We start from the raw sequence: 16,078 nt of genomic DNA on the forward strand, positions 1-16,078 counted from the left end.
TGTCTGTTGTCATCTTTGAAAACAAACTGCTTCATCTGAAGGATAATTGTCTTATTTAATTTGTAAATTTATTTAAACACCTGATTTTGTGCTTTTCCTTTACAGAAATTGTTCACAAACAGTCTATAGTCAGACGATGTTTTGTAAGTATAAACAGATTAAGGAAACCCGCGCGACTAGAAGAGGAAATTAGTTTAAGTGCAATATGTAGTCCAATATGATATGGGATACTACATTTCCCAGTATTCCGTGACGTAAACGGCGCGCGACGGTTTCCGTGCACCGGCACGTGACGTTTTATTTTGATTTTTGTTTGTGTAGGTGTTCAGTTCGCGTACAGTCAGAAGGCGGAACAGGATGGATTACAGACGCTTCCCCTTTTTCAGTGTTTTTATTTTGTGCACTTGCTCTTCTTCACCGCCGAATTTCGTCCTCCTCTTCGCTGATGATTTGGGTTTCGGGGACTTGGGCTGTTACGGACATCCCAGTTCACTCACTCCCAACCTGGATCGCCTGGCAGCAGAAGGACTCCGCTTTACTGATTTTTACTGCACCAGCCCCGTCTGCAGCCCGTCCAGGTATCTGTGTCTGTAATCAATACTGACTGTGTCCGTGGGTAAATAAAACGTAAATAAATCCAAGTCTCAGATCCAACAAACAAATATTAATGACTAATATACACAGCAATCAGTTATTAAAAAAAAAAATGTAAGGAACCATGAAATACCGTGCACTACCGCTCAAAAATGTTCCATTAAAAATCGCTTTTTAAAAGCTGATAAATTATTAGTTAATGTTGTAAATGACAATAAATAATTATTTGACTCATTATTACATGAGTAATTTTAAAGGCAGGCGTACAAAAAAAAAATGCCAGTACGTGAATAAATTAAAAAAAAAAAACTCAACAGAGAAGTGAGAGGACCTAGGAGGAACTGAGCAAGAGGGAAATAAAACAAAAAAAGCTGAGACTGATCAATAACAGGAAATGTTTATGATAGGCAAAATAACAGACATGGGACAGAGAACACTTGGACAGGAGGAAAAGAACATCAGAGTTTATAGTTTTAACTGGCAGCTTCATTAAATGACATCTTTTATGCAGTTACAAAGAAAAAGCTAGACTACTGAATGATAGGAAAAGGTTTAGGTGGGGAGGAAAGAACAGAGGGACTGGATTGGGAAATTGCTGGGAAAAAGTGTTACGTGCTGAGAAATTTAAATTTGAAAAGTAGAACACATGAAACGATATGGGGGGGGGGGGGGGGGGGGGGGGGTAATGGTGGGGTGCAGTGGGAGATTTGTACAGGATAAAGGCTCGCAAGTAAAGTTAACATTTTATTTTGCAGCCTGTTTTCTTGGTTGGTTTGACAGAAGAGGATGCCAGGGATAGGGTGAAATGGGGCAGATGAGCTTCTGTGGTGACCCCTAAAGGGGAATGAATGTATGATTCTTTGATGAAAGGAAAGCCAAGAGGACTGAATTAATATTTGATTGAAGAATAATGATTTCTAGCTTTGTTGGTTTCATGAAGTATATTAAATTTAATTGGGTGTCCTCAAACTTTTAAGTTGGTGTGCAACGAAAGTGATGAAATCTTTTCTACATGTCCTGCAGCTTTCCATCATTCTTCCACTTTGTTAGTTGATTTGATGCAGTGATGTCATTCAGGCCGTCTTCCTAAGTGAAATAGTCCAAAATTACTTCTCTATCTTTTCCACTGCTATCTTAATTAACTGTCTTGTCAATTGCTTCAAAGGGCATCACTACTGACAGGTCGCTATCAGACCCGCTCAGGCATCTACCCAGGTGTTTTGTACCCAGGATCTGTAGGTGGTCTTCCTCTGAATGAGACCACCATTGCTGAAGTCTTGAAGCCCCTGGGCTATGCCACGGCTGTCATTGGAAAGTGGCATTTAGGGTTTGGGTCCAATGGGATGTTTCTTCCAACCAAACAGGGCTTTGACCAGTACCTGGGGATCCCATACTCTCATGACATGGTCAGTGTGTTTGTGCTAGTTCAAGTTGCTTCATGAATTTATTATTATTATTACTATCTGTATTACTGTCTGTTCATTTTTGTATCTTGTTTCTTCCACAGGGTCCATGTTGGAATCTGACTTGCTTCCCTCCAGATATTAAGTGTTTTGGAACGTGTGACATTGGTACAGTAACTGTCCCACTAATGTACAACGAGGATATCAAGCAACAACCAGTCAACTTCTTGGATCTGGAGAGGGCTTACAGTGACTTTGCAACAAACTTCATTACCACATCAGCACAGAAAAAACAACCATTCTTCCTCTACTATCCATCACACGTGAGAAACAAGAACAGTCTGTTATATAATACATGAATTAAAGTGTACAAAATAAAGCTTACAACAAGTGCAGGATCAGAGCTTTCCCATGGTCAGTCAGTTCTTTAAATGCTTAAAAATGTGTTTTCAAAATGGTAAATATTAAGTACTGTGCATAACTGTGAGTTTTTAAAGTGAGAAAATTTCCATTTTTTCTAGTCCTCTGTAGAGAGATTCTGGTAATTCAATGATCACTTTTTTTCTTATTCCTCCAGCACACCCACTACCCCCAGTATGCAGGTCCAGGGGCAGCTGGACGCTCTTCAAGGGGTCCATTCGGAGATTCCCTGCTGGAGTTTGACAACACTGTAGGCAACCTGGTGACAACTCTGGAGAATGCGGGAGTGATCAACAACACATTGGTCTTCTTTACATCCGACAACGGGTTGGTTTTCAGTTTGTTATCATATTTGTGGCTAAATCTACGTACTTTGTGTATAGTTATGCCATTTTGGTATTCCATTCAATAGCTTAAAGACAACAATGAAGAGAAATGCAATTTGAGTTTACAGGGTTTTTGAGTTTAATTCTTCATGCTGACATTCGACCACCCGCCAGGAAAATTTTATTTTTCGTCTGTTCAGTGGTCAAGTTTCTAGACATATTTGCCCTGATATTGCATTTATTGTGTTTTATTAAATAGTATGTGTTTTCTATCTCTGCATATAGGCCTGAACTGATGCGTATGTCCCGTGGTGGCAACTCTGGTCTTCTGAAATGTGGCAAAGGTACCACATATGAGGGAGGCATGAGAGAACCAGCCATTGCATACTGGCCAGGGACCATCAGGCCAGGTCAGGACATTTTAGTAGTCTGCAAAAAATGAAAAGTCGATTATGCTTTCAAACACAAAAAATGTTGACTGTCCTTAAATCTTACCACACAGAAATCAGTTTGGGTACATTTAGTTTTTAGAAAGTTGATCTAATGTCAGTTTTCCCCATCAAAGGCAATATTTCAGTCGCATACTATAATTTACTGCTGAGCATATTCTGCAGCATTATTAAGTTCTTCTTAAGCCAGTTCTGAAACCAACTGAGTCTGATTGTAAATGGTAAAATCATTGAGCACTGAGATGCTGTCATACGATGTGTGCAGTCATGTTCAAGTCAACCTGCTGAAGTTCAAACCAAACATCAGAATGGGGGAACAAAGGTGATTTAAGTGATTTTGAACATGGCGTGGTTGTTGGTGTCAGACAGCCTGGTCTGAGTATTTCAGAAACTGCTGATCTACTGGAATTTTCGCACACAACCATCTGTAGGGTTTACAGAGAATCATCTGAAAAAGAGAAAATATCAAGTGAGCAGAGGTTCTCTGAGTGAAAATGACTTGTTGATGTAAGAGGAGCGTGGCCAGATAGCTTCAAGCTAGTAGGAAGGCAAGAGTCATGGATCCATTCACATATCATGGATCCATAGTGGTGGTGTAATGGTGTGGGAGATATATTCTTGGCACATTTTGGGCACCTTAGTACCAGCTGAGCATCATTTTACTGTCAAAGCCTGCCTGTGATCAAAATCTCTGAGGAATGTTTCCGGCACTTTGTTAAATCTATGCAAAAATAATTTATGTAGTTCTGAAGGCAAAAGGGGGCTCTTAGTACTCGTCTGGTGACTGTACATACAAGTACGTCAGAGTTACATTGAAAAGGAAAAATGTTTGGGTTTAACTTTCTAACAGTATTTTTGAAAACTTTATAAACCTAATGTGAAAACATTGTTTGATTGTTTATTCCAGAAATTAGCTGGTCTCTCTTTTTTTTTCAACATGAAAGTATACCATAATAAAATGAATAACTATTTACATGTAGCTTTTGAGTGATTGCCGCTCCTTTGTTCTGAATGAATCTTTTCAAGGTGTTACTCATGAGATGGCCAGTACTCTAGATATCCTCCCCACATTGGCGCACCTTGCAGGAGCTAAACTACCACAGGTGATGCTGGATGGGGTCGACATGACAGAAATTCTTGTTAAACAAGGAAAGGTAGGAGTATTGTATTTAAAGGTGTGCAAAGACTGATATAATGTAAAAACCAAGCTCATGTATGGCTTTTATCTCATTTTGCAGAGTAAAAGAGAGACAATGATGTTCTACCCTATAGATCCCAGTGAAAAATATGGCCTGTTTGCTCTAAGGCTGGGGAAGTACAAGGCCCACTTCTATACACGAGGTACTAGGTCTTATATCCTGACTATAGCATGTTCACACTGTCAAGCTTGAGTTGGTCTTGAGTCCTGCTTGTTCATGTTCACATCAGGTGCTACTCACAGTGGTACCACTCCCGACAAGGACTGCCCAGCTTTCGCAGTCCTCAAGGACCATGACCCCCCTCTGATATTTGATCTGGAGGCTGACCCATCTGAGAACTACCCTCTGCGAGTAGATACACCAGACATCCAAGCCGTGCTGCAGCAGATCAAGAAAGCTAAGGAGCAGTTTGAAACCTCCATGGTGTTTGGGGAGAGCCAGATATCAAAAGGAACAGACCCCAACCTTGAGCCTTGCTGCAGCCCTGAGTGTAGCCCCAAACCCAGCTGCTGTCATTGTTGATGGGACAAACTGTTGCAGCTTCTAATGAAGACAATGGAAGGAATGGCTGGACTGCACTGCTGCTATCTTGTGGACAGTCGAGCTTTAATTACTGTTCATACTGAAGAGGAATATGTAGACAATGTGCTTCCTCAGTGAGGTGATTTTCTATTGTTCGAGTACTGTTTTATGATTTGATTTCTAATCTGAGTTCCGCCTTGAAAATGTTTTGCAGCCTTTTTCACTCACACAGTCAAGAATTAACTAAACAATGAGGACAACAATAAAGGTTCAGACATCAAGCATATATTTTATTTTTAAGACCAAACCCATGACAAGGCGAATGATTTTTTTTTTTTTGTTTTCCCATGAACTTTACAAGTCCTTGTTTTTAAAGATACAAGATAAGATATGTTCTGTCACATACTGTTTTGCTCTAGGTATACAGTGAAGAATCTTGTTAAAGTAATAAAGTCAAAAGTTGGTTTAAAGTACTTCTCAGCGGCTATATAGGACTAGATCATCAGAGGGTGTTCTTGTGTAGCTGTGTGAAAAGAAGTATTTTAACTAGGCTGTAACAAGATAGAAAAACAGAATCAGAGGCAAGTAAATACAGATCAGAGATGGGACACACTGTTGGAGCTCAAAGGCGATTACTATAATCGGCAAGACACAATAATAGTTTTCCAGTGGCAGCTGACTGAGTCACTATTCAGCTCTAACAGCAGATTGCTCAGTAGTTTGGTGGTGTGTCACACACTAGTGATGTCACATCTCACAAATGTGCCCTAAATGTGCCGCTGAAGCCTGTCTGCAGAGAGTCATGGAGTCTTCAGGAACCCAAATGCCAGCTGTGTGACATAGACTGAGATAACACCGTGTGTTGAAACATAAGACACTGAAATAAAATTATTGCAGATCACAGATATCTATGTGTTTTTCTTTCAGGGGGTTTTTATCTGGTCGTGATCTTTTTTAAATTTATTTTTAATTAATGTACATATTCATTTTAATAACATACTCAACATAAAGGACACAGCACTAATCATAGATTTGCTATTGTATATACACGATCTAACTGACAGCGATACATATGTAGATAATACCCTTTCTCCCGTCATGTCAACTTTCAGTGAACTTTTAACACTGAAATCCTGCAAATCACGTGTGTTCTGGTGGACTGTGACTGAAAGCAGCACAACAAGATGCTAAACAGTGTCTGAGAGAACAATGGGGGTGATTAAGCGAGGTGGGCTTCAGAGACCCCCTTCTCTATATACTGTAAGGTGCTAGATTGCAAGCCATGGTTTGATACGACAACCTCCGAGTAGGTTATTGTGTAACAGGTAAATGAAGTCATAATTAAATGCGGAAACGTGTGGATTTCTGTCTTATTCACCATACTTAAAAATTAGACCAATGTCCAACCATTAACAAAACTGTAAATTCTGACTTTTTAAAGGTTTGATTCCACTGGGATACCATGAATACACACTCATCTACCGGTCGATCTAGTCATTCCTTTTCCCTCGTTGAAACTACTAAGTCAAAAGTAAATGGAGACCAGGACAGCACTGAATGCCAGAGTTAAACAGTCAGAGATGTGAGAATATGGCTTTTCAGGGGGCTTTAGCTTTCACTTAAAAGTAGCATCCGCCATATAAAGCATACACTGATCTAAGATTTTTCAACTGTAACAGCTGGATGACTTCCTATTGAGGTTCTACGTGCAGTGCAACTTTGACAACAGGAGGAAAGTAAATTGTTCTGTCATTCAAATTTGCAGAGAGTTACTGCCCCTAATCTGAAATGAATATATCTGCAGAACTAATGACATTCAAAGTTCATCTGAAGTCAAGGCATCTAAACTCCCTTAAAACTCCCATTACTCCTGTCAGAGTGATACATCAAAAGCAAGAACAAAATTCCCACCATCAGTCTCAACTGCATTTCTTAATTAGTCTGAATGAGGCGCCTGTACGTCTACTCTCTATACATGTATTTACAACACACTACGATTTGTACACAACACAGGGGTAAGCTTGGACCAAGGACCGCTCGCTGTACTCTCGCTCTACTTTGTTCCACTATCAGTAGAAATTAAATGAGCTGTTTGTCAGTATTGAACAAAAACATATATACAGTTAAGTCAAATGCTGACGTCTTGATTCCACACCATTTCCTTACTGATTGTTGAGCTGCTTGCCATTCACTTGGATATTTGTATTTCTTGGTGTGTCTGTGTGCAGTAATCCTACTAGCCATGCATTGAAAAGTGATACAGCAGTAGTAGGTACACTGTTTTCATCTCAAAAGAGGAATCTTTAAATAAACAGGTGCTCAGCATCTTAAGTTTTATATCATAGAAAAAGATAAAAGAAACAGGCAATCAATCCATTGAGATCATGGAAATAAAAAGAAATGGATGAATGAAATCAGTCAAATGTCTAGCATACTGTAGGAATGAAGATCCCAGTTTTCGAGGGACACAAAAGTATTTTACAATGGAGTGAAAAAAAAAATCCCCACTGACAGCGCCCTCTGGTGGCAAACCTGATGAACATACACAAGCTGTGGAGAAGGAAAGTTGGCAAGGCAACATTTCTCACTCCAGGTAGATGTCCTCAGTAGGGCAGGCGTACTCCAGATGTTCTTGGTAGTACTCCTGGAAGGCTCGCCTACAGAAAATATAGACATAATACGAGAGCTTAAGATTTACCTGTGAGACGGTATTAGATTATTATTGGATTCAGTTTTGCACACGTGTTCTGTGTTTCTTAAGAAATGTTTACGTGATGTAAACAAAAACAAAAGTTGTTTATCAAAAATTCTGGTTGCGTTGATGGCAAGAGCATGATGAGGAGCTGATAGATGAAGCATTTCTTTCATTCTATACTGAGCTGCCTGCTCTGAGAGTGAACTAATGTGCATCTTTAATTATTCAAGCGCAATATGGCTGAATAATGCAGGATTAATTCTGCAGCCATTTAACCATACACCATACAAGTATGCACACATATGGCTAGTGTGCAAAATAAACCTGGAGATATGTAATGAAAATGCAGTTTCATCCAGATTTTGTGATCAGACTCCAGCAATAAACCGTCAACGAGCAATTCAAAGATAATGCAGCTGTAAATAATAGTCATTGTTTAATTATTTAAATATGTCTAATTGGGTATTGCGGCTTCTACTGTAATAAACACACAGAAATACAAAAACAAAAAGCCAAAGCGAATACTGTCCCTTACAGAGGACTGACACTGCCAAAGTCAGATTTGCTTTTGTAGTTCTTTAAAATTATTTTCTACTGACTTACTTTCCAATTCATTTACTTCGTTATCTATCTCTATTTGTTTAGTTAATTAAAATAAATACAAAAATAAGTTTTTTTTTTTCTTTTTTTGACTCCTTTTTCCCCCCTTTCTTTATTTTTCATATTGGCAGTTATGGCCCTCAGTTGATGTGGAATTGGACATACCCGACACATTCTGCTACAGGTCGCATGGACTCCTGGGACACAAACACATGGCAAGCAAATCTGTTCAGCATTGGGTGCTTAGTGATGAAGCCAAAGTAGCTGCAGAGAGAACAAAAGCACGTGATGCAATCAGTCAGATGTTACACTGTACGCTGCAAGGGCAGAAGATGGGTATATTTGATTACCAATTGTTCCTCGGATGGCATCCACAGAAAGAGATGTTCTTCATCTGGAAGAAGTGACTACATCTGTCATACTAAATATAGAAAGAGACACACAGACAGAAAAGAAGATGATGAAGCAGTGCATCATTATCCCAAACCAAAGGGACAACTGATTACTTGGAGAATCATTTAATTTATATTTATTTGTCTATACCTCATCAAGGGTGTCATATTCATCCTCGAGGCTCATAATCAGTTTGACTCCTTGCAAGCTAATCTCCAGCTCACATAGAGAGGGAGGTCGCACATGTACTGTCCGTTTCCTTGATATTGCAATCTAACAGAGAGAGAAAATGTATTTGTATCTTGGACATACTAAACACTGCATAAACGTGTCTTGTTTGTGTGTGTGATTGTAAATGTGGTTTTCTTACCTTCTGCATGGCGGCACAGAGAATGCCGTTTCCTTGGTGATAAGGTACCTCAACAGACCCCAAAAACTGTACACTGAAAGTCTCAATCCATGCTGGATTCCTTTTCATTCCTACAGGGTGCAATGTGTATAGAAAATCTGATTGTTCTGAAGTTTCAAATAACAAAGCAAAACAAGTGGATGTATTCTTGCACTCACCCAGCAGTTCTTTGGATTGGCCTATAACCTCATGAGCATAGAAGGCAGGGAAGATCCCCCTTTCCCCTGTCCGCATGTTATAGCCTCTGTACCAGTAGTCATCCTCTTCTTCCTCCACATATAAGGGATCATCCACGTCAAGCTCCAGCTCATCTGCATGTCTGGGAATGAACCTGCAGAGGGCAGCAGAGAAGTCAAGGAAAATGCAGATTCTCTCTCTCAAAAAGGATGTTTCCTTACATGATATCCCTGCTCCTATAGTCTTGACATATTTTGATCTTTTATGGGTTTTGGGTAACTGATAGGAGTGATAGAGACAGCTGGCAAAGAAAGGTGGGTAGCAGAGGACAAAGAACTTTAAATATGGGGGGGGACACTGAATGAGGCCTGTGGTTAAAAAGGCACTGTTTGCTTCTTGTCTCTGTCTTTGTGTGTGGCAAAGAGACGCAGGTGGTGTCTGATCTATCTCCTTCCCTAACATAATTAGTGATGCACTACTGCTACATGACCCCTACAGCGTGTGGAATAACAATGGCACAAATGAATATTGTTGTGTTTACCAACACAAAGGCTTTTCACCCCAAACAAACAAAAAAATGATAATTAGAAAATTGTAAACTTCAATTTCATTTCACTTCTCAGTACTGTGCTTTGCTTAAACCGCGTCACAGTGCACAGGAGGTTGTTTTACCTGTAGACTGCCCTGTGTGTCTGGTCCCTCTCTTCTCCATTGATGGTACAGGAGAAAAGTCCAAAGGATTCTGTGCCTACATGAGAGACAGACATGACTTAGACCATCCATAATAACATAATAATTTTTTTTCTTTTGAAAAAAAAGAAAGAAAAAACTGAAAGAACTGTCTTTTTTTTTTAAGTTTTTTCCTCTAACCTGTTGTTTGTTGAGGAACATTTATTATGCAAATCTTTAAGGTGAGATCTAAATGAAGGCTAAGGGATTATATCAAAAATGAAATAAGAATGGGGGGCCGTTATAATGAGCTTTTTTATTATGCAAATCACTCTTTATTATAGATATAAATCTTGAAGCAAAAGCCCTGACTGATGGTGTTCTGGTAGAGCCCTCCCATCAGTCATGTGTGGGCACCATGCCATATTTAGATCACATCTTAATATATCATTTTGACAGTGATGAGTTGAACCCTAATGCAGTATTCATTCTAAGGGCAGGCTCAGAGTGGATAATTTTAGAAATAATGCTGCAGGAGTCAGTTTTTTAACTTTTGGACAGAGCCAGGCCAACTATTTCACCTAATTTCTGATCCTTAATGTAAGCTAATGGCCAACAGAGTATCATTTCATATTTGGGGGAAATATTTTAAAGCAACCTCAGTACTCTCTTCTACCTCTTGGCAAGAGATAAGAACAAGAGAATAGAATTGCCTGTGACTTACTGGAGGAGCGGGAGGTGCTGTTAACGAACACATTGAGAAACTTTTTGGAGAATGGGAGGTCAGCTTCAGGAGAAGAGTCCTCAGAAGAGCTCAGAAGCTCTGGCCTTACTTCCTCATCATCACGATCATAGTCCACATCACCAGTCCCCAAAGGCTCCTCATCACAAAGAGTTGAGAGCTCACTGTCATCACTCAGAACGGAAGTGCACCTGAGAGGATGAGAAAGTTGAATCCCAATTTAAGGCTTTATAATCATTTTTGTGTTTATATAAGGTGCACAGAAATGGTGCTAACTTCATAGCCAAAGGAAAGGTACTGGCAAGCTATTTCTGTCAGATTTAAACACTGATACACACTCAATTTGTTGGCTTTCAAACATATTGTCAAAGCATACCTTTTAAGGCTGACCAGTTCCAGTGTAGTATTCTCATCCACCACCAGTGTATATTTCATGGAGTCATAGGCCAGTCCATCATCTTCGTTTGACTGCCTCAGAGCCAGGTCTTTCTCACACAGTGGGAGGTCATGATCAGGTAAGGGATGATTTTGCACGCTGGAATCAATGGGTGGTGAACTGTCCAGCTCTAAGTCACTACCCCTACAGGACTGCTTCCTTAAGCCACCCAGGTATGGATAAGAGTCCCCATCATCTTCTTCTTCATCATTGTCTGTGGAATAAGTGAGGCTGAAGCAGCGGTTAGTCTGAGCACTGGGTATGTCAAGTGTCAAGCTGTGTTTGACCTCTGTGATACGCTCAAGGGAGGCTGAGGAACGACTTGTTGGCTTGGACTCCATTTCTCGTCCTTCATCCTTGTCACTGATCACGCTCTCACTAAGGCTGGGTGAGTCGAGATCTTTCCTCCCTTCCAGCATCATCAAGTCATTATTGGGTTCGGGATCATCCTCTTGTCTCGTGGTATTCTTAGATGGTTTGTCTACAAAGTTCTTGTCACAGTCTTTAGTGGTATGCAAAGAGCTATTTGCACAACACTCTAAAATCAGTGGGGTTATGGAGTCACCAGTGGGATTGCTCATGTAGAGATGGGAATTTATCACTGCTCCTCCTTTTGAAGACTGCATGTTAATACTTCTCACTTCTTCTCGTTCTCTGCCTCTTTCCTGTGATCCATCCATTCCTGCTTTCTTCTCTTGGTCCTCATCATTGAAGCCATCTCCATCTCCAATGTCTGAGGATGGTGAGATGGTATCAGACACAGACACCTTCCTCTTGAAACACTCCTCAGGACAGCTGATTGGGTAGGAGCCCTCTGAAATCATCCTGTTGACCAAATTGCTAAGCAGCCAGGGAGAGTCTGAGTTCTCACTCAGGTCATCTTCACTTTCAGATTCAGAGTCTCCCTCACTTGTTCCATCATAGTCATCTGCGCTTGGCATTAGCCTGGGTCCCACCGGCAGGTAAAAGGAGCGTTTGAAGCTCTCTAGGCTGTGGTCTGGTTCTATCTGGAGCACCATCTGTCTGGACAGACTGTCCTCACTGCACTGAGCTGGAGGAAGAGTCTCATCTGGGTCAGCTTGGTGCTCACAAGTCAGCTCATCTTCCACACTCTGCATCCTTGTCAGAGCTCGACCATCATCATAGGCCTCGCGGGGTAAGATTGGTGAATCAACAGGAGATGGTGTAGCAATTGTGGGTGAGGGTAGTGGGGAAGGAGATGGTAGAGGAGAGCTTTCTTTGATTGGATCTGGCTGACCTAGAAGTAGAGATGTTTTCAGGCCAACAATTCCACTGTCCTGCTCTAACTCTGTATCTGGGTCCAGTTCCTGATCTGATGTAGGTGAGCTGGCCTCCTCAATGGAGTTGGTGAGGTGAGATGAGCGTCCACTGCTACTTTCATCACTGGTCAAGTCCAGCTCTGTCTCTGAGATAGATGAGATCATGTTGGAGACGACAGGACCACCACAAGCAAATGCTGCCTCCAGTTCCCCTTCGATGTCAGAGTCAGAGCCTGGAGAACTGAGATCTTTGTCCTGGTCTGAAGTCACATAACCCCGCTGGTTCATATCTGCTATCCCTGGGTCAGAGGATGGAGAGGTGGAGTCATTAGCTGCTGCTTCCACATTAGAAACTGCTGGAGTATCTGAACTGTTGGACTTGTCAAGCATTTCTGAGTGGCTCGATGAAATATAGCTAGAGAAGGATGCAGGCTCAGAAGGTTCAATGGAGGGGAATTCCACATATGATGACCGATTCTCCTTACAAACCATATTGTAGGTCTCCTTACACATGAACTCCACGTCAAAGTCCTTCTCCAGTTCCTCATCAGACAAGGGTGTATCGGCACCATCATTAGCTCCCATGGGTGCAGTGGATGACAAGCAGCGGCTGGTTCCATCTGGGTCTAAGTCATTCTCTGGCTCCATGCCTGACTCGCTGGTGATGGTGTAGGTATCAGTGGCACGCCGGTTTGAGTGTTTGTGGTTGTGGTCGCTGTTGAGGTCATGGTCCACTTCTGTGTCTGAACACTGGGAGTGCTCATCTACAGAGGGTACTCTCATTGTCTGTATTAAGGGATCGACCTTTGGATCAGTGGCATCACCAGAACATGGGTGGGACTTATGTTGACCAAATGAGCCTGTGAAGATAGCAGATGATAGAAAAAAGGGAGTAAGAGGTTGGTAGTAAAGCATGGCATAGATGATTATGAAGTCAATTATGGTGAGATAGCAAGATGAAATAAGTAAAGTCAGAGGAGTTGAGGATGCCAGAGCAACAAATAATGATAGGAGATAAGAATAAATCAATAAAACAAGGATTATCAATGTAAAGGAGTTCACAATGATCTGAAAGTGGAAAGTAGCATGAACAAGTTCAGCAAACTCTTCCTTATCAAAAGCATAAAAATTTGATTTTTTTTAAGTAGTTTTGAAGTGTGATTGGGCTTGTAAGAATGATAGAGTTTTGCTGACCATGTGCATCGCTGAAGTCAAATTCACATTACAATACAGCACTAAATAGCACTGATCAGTGAGATGATCTAAGCTTGCTGAGCTGGCCTTCTTGTTACCGTATTCGGGCCTCTCTCGCCTGTTGCCCTCCATGTCGCAGAGAAGGGGCCTATGAGGAGACTGGGGGTTCCCGCCCTCCCCTGCCTGATTTGGTGGAGTACCTTTGCTCTGGGACCCTGGGACCTGGGAAACTGGAGAGGCTGGGCACTGGCCTGTCACATGGCTACCATCCTCCAGACATGAATGGGTTGGAGACAGACGACCTGGAGGTACAGTAGATATTTATTTTCTCTGTGTAATGCAATTTATAATAGTATCTTATGCTAATGCTAATGCTAGTGCTCATGTGAAACAATTACTACACAGAATAACCTTTAATTACTATAAGACCAGCAGGATGGAGTCTTGATAAATTCAGAGGATTAACAGATTATTATTTCATGTTAGTTAGAAGTTGTAAAGCTTATTCACTTGGATATATTTATTTGATATATTTATTTTATCAAAACTGGTGCCTTGTGTGAGGCATCTCCTGAAATGGAAAGCCGAATGAATACAAATATGAATTAAAACATACAGTATCAGGCCACACCTAGTTTTTTTAAAAAAAATAGATAACAAATGATGTTCTAACCCTGTGAGGCTGGGTTGCGCAAAGAGTCCTGCCAACTTCCTTTCTTTGGGGATAGACTGCTATTGTTGTTCAGTGAATCCTAATGGTGACAGAGACATAAACACTATTGTTAGTGATAGTTTGTAAGCAACTATTTCAAAGACTCAGAACATGTTTGTTTTTGCCGTGCATTTGACATCAGAGCCTCAGTCTGCCTACCTGCGACACAGCAGTGGTTAGGTTCAGTGTGGTGGGTCTGCTCTTTAGAGTGCCAAGAGTAGGAGAGGGAGGGGGGGATGCCGAGGGAGACGGGGGTGCATCAGGATCAACCTCTTCATCCTCTTCCTCTTCCTCCTCCTCATCTTCATCTTCATCATCAATCATCTCAAACTCTTGGAAGTCATCCTGAAAGGAGCAGACTGGGTGGTGTATGTCATTCTTCTCAAGGATAAGTGAGTCCTGAGAGAGAGAGAGAGAGAGAGAGAGAGAACAATGATCTACATTTTCATACACACTAAGCATATCTGAGATAATAGCCACACTATTAAAGCATCTTCTGTTCTGACAACAGAATGGATACAAGCAAGAGAACAAGCCTGTCTGAGAGATCAACAAAATTACAGGCACAGCATGGAAAAGAAACACAAACATACCAACAAAAAGGAGTAACTAAATACAAAGTCACATTGCAAAAACTTAAAAGAGTAGAATAGCAGACCAGTACAGGGCATGAACTGCTCAAAGAAGAAAGGGGAGAGGTAATGTAATGATCAAATATAAGGGGAAGGTGGGGTGGGGGGCACATGAAAGTGGATCAATCAGACATGTCTCAGGTTTCAGCTAGTTTACTGGAAAGCTGTGCACTAAATGACTTCAGGGTTTCATAGGCCACACCTTCAGGGGCATGCATATGTGTTTTGTTGTACGTTCCAAAATATACTGGTGGAGCAAAGTTCATAAAATAAGTTAATGACACACATTTAACTACTGAACTAAGAGACAAATTATCAAATAGCTGTTGTATGAATAATACATTTTAACAAGTTGTTTAAATTATACAAATGCTCCCAATAGGACTCAAGGCCTCACAGCTACAATCTTTTCCACCAAATATTTCCCTAATGGACCAGAAGCACTGAGTTAAAAGCAATTCCAGTTCAAATTCTTTTTTTAAAAAAAGAGCATAATCACTCCACCAAACACATGTGTGGTTGTTGGTTTTTGGTTTTTGGTTTTCCTTTGAATTTAACAATGCAGTTCCAAGGATTGACTTGCCTGCTTGTTCATTTTGGACAGCACAGCAGTTTCTCTGCCTCTCAGTCTATTTAATGGAGGAATCAAAGCTCACCCTCTCACCCTTCTACCACTCACAATTCTGCTGACGCTGGGTGCAGCCACTTTCTGCTACAGCAACTGAAATCAACAGTCTACGCCCAGCAAGTGCACATGATTTTGTATACCTATGTCTAATTATCATATTTATTCTTGGATGACTGACCTATTAAGATCTAATGAAATGTTTCCAAAAGAGCAGAAAAGAGAGGTCTGGATAAAAAATTATGTGCACAGTTCACATTCTACTCTCAAGATTCACAAGGCTGTTTTCTTACACTCAACGATTATTATCCATGGGGATACATGACCTACAACTCCATGAGAGTGTAAAAATCTACAGATACATCAGTGAGCTGTGAAAATGCCACATCTGCCAGGGAAAATACTTTCTGCTGTCAGGAGACATCCTTAAGCAAGGCCACCTGACAGCAGGTAGGCTTAGAGGAAAAAAGAAAAACTATAAATAAGAGTTGTGTATTGGCAAGATTCGATTTCCATGGTCTCTAGTTCCCAAGGACATCCCAACTAGCCCTGTGACTGTACCTCCCCTGTCACTCAGCAGACTTAGGCAAGCATGTGCTCA

At 41.0% G+C, this 16,078-nt stretch overlaps 2 protein-coding genes across 3 annotated transcripts in view; one reads left to right on the forward strand and one right to left on the reverse strand.

Moving 5' to 3' along the window:
• Positions 1 to 357: 357 nt before the first annotated feature.
• Positions 358 to 5,816, forward strand: arsa (arylsulfatase A). The gene is made up of 8 exons (XM_030730812.1): positions 358 to 578; positions 1,760 to 2,000; positions 2,102 to 2,320; positions 2,575 to 2,744; positions 3,029 to 3,153; positions 4,219 to 4,346; positions 4,431 to 4,533; positions 4,621 to 5,816. The coding sequence occupies exons 1-8, from the start codon at positions 358 to 360 to the stop codon at positions 4,911 to 4,913; spliced, it is 1,500 nt and encodes a 499-aa protein (XP_030586672.1). The 3' UTR covers positions 4,914 to 5,816.
• mapk8ip2 (mitogen-activated protein kinase 8 interacting protein 2) overlaps positions 5,813 to 16,078 on the reverse strand; it is a 29,743-nt gene continuing 19,477 nt past the window's right edge. Inside the window, exons 3-14 of one of the 2 annotated variants that reach the window (XM_030730811.1) lie at positions 14,380 to 14,619; positions 14,182 to 14,260; positions 13,709 to 13,810; positions 10,975 to 13,174; positions 10,581 to 10,789; positions 9,860 to 9,935; positions 9,169 to 9,341; positions 8,972 to 9,081; positions 8,752 to 8,874; positions 8,559 to 8,629; positions 8,374 to 8,472; positions 5,813 to 7,570 (exon numbers count right to left, since the gene is read on the reverse strand). In XM_030730811.1, coding sequence (XP_030586671.1) covers positions 7,498 to 7,570; positions 8,374 to 8,472; positions 8,559 to 8,629; positions 8,752 to 8,874; positions 8,972 to 9,081; positions 9,169 to 9,341; positions 9,860 to 9,935; positions 10,581 to 10,789; positions 10,975 to 13,174; positions 13,709 to 13,810; positions 14,182 to 14,260; positions 14,380 to 14,619 — 3,555 coding nt within the window. In that variant the 3' untranslated portion in view covers positions 5,813 to 7,497. Of the gene's footprint in view, positions 7,571 to 8,373; positions 8,473 to 8,558; positions 8,630 to 8,751; positions 8,875 to 8,971; positions 9,082 to 9,168; positions 9,342 to 9,859; positions 9,936 to 10,580; positions 10,790 to 10,974; positions 13,175 to 13,606; positions 13,811 to 14,181; positions 14,261 to 14,379; positions 14,620 to 16,078 lie in introns of both variants that reach the window. The other variant, XM_030730810.1, reaches the window with a different exon arrangement.

The sequence above is a fragment of the Archocentrus centrarchus genome, chromosome 6, assembly GCF_007364275.1.
Source record: "Archocentrus centrarchus isolate MPI-CPG fArcCen1 chromosome 6, fArcCen1, whole genome shotgun sequence".
Lineage (NCBI taxonomy): Eukaryota > Metazoa > Chordata > Actinopteri > Cichliformes > Cichlidae > Archocentrus > Archocentrus centrarchus.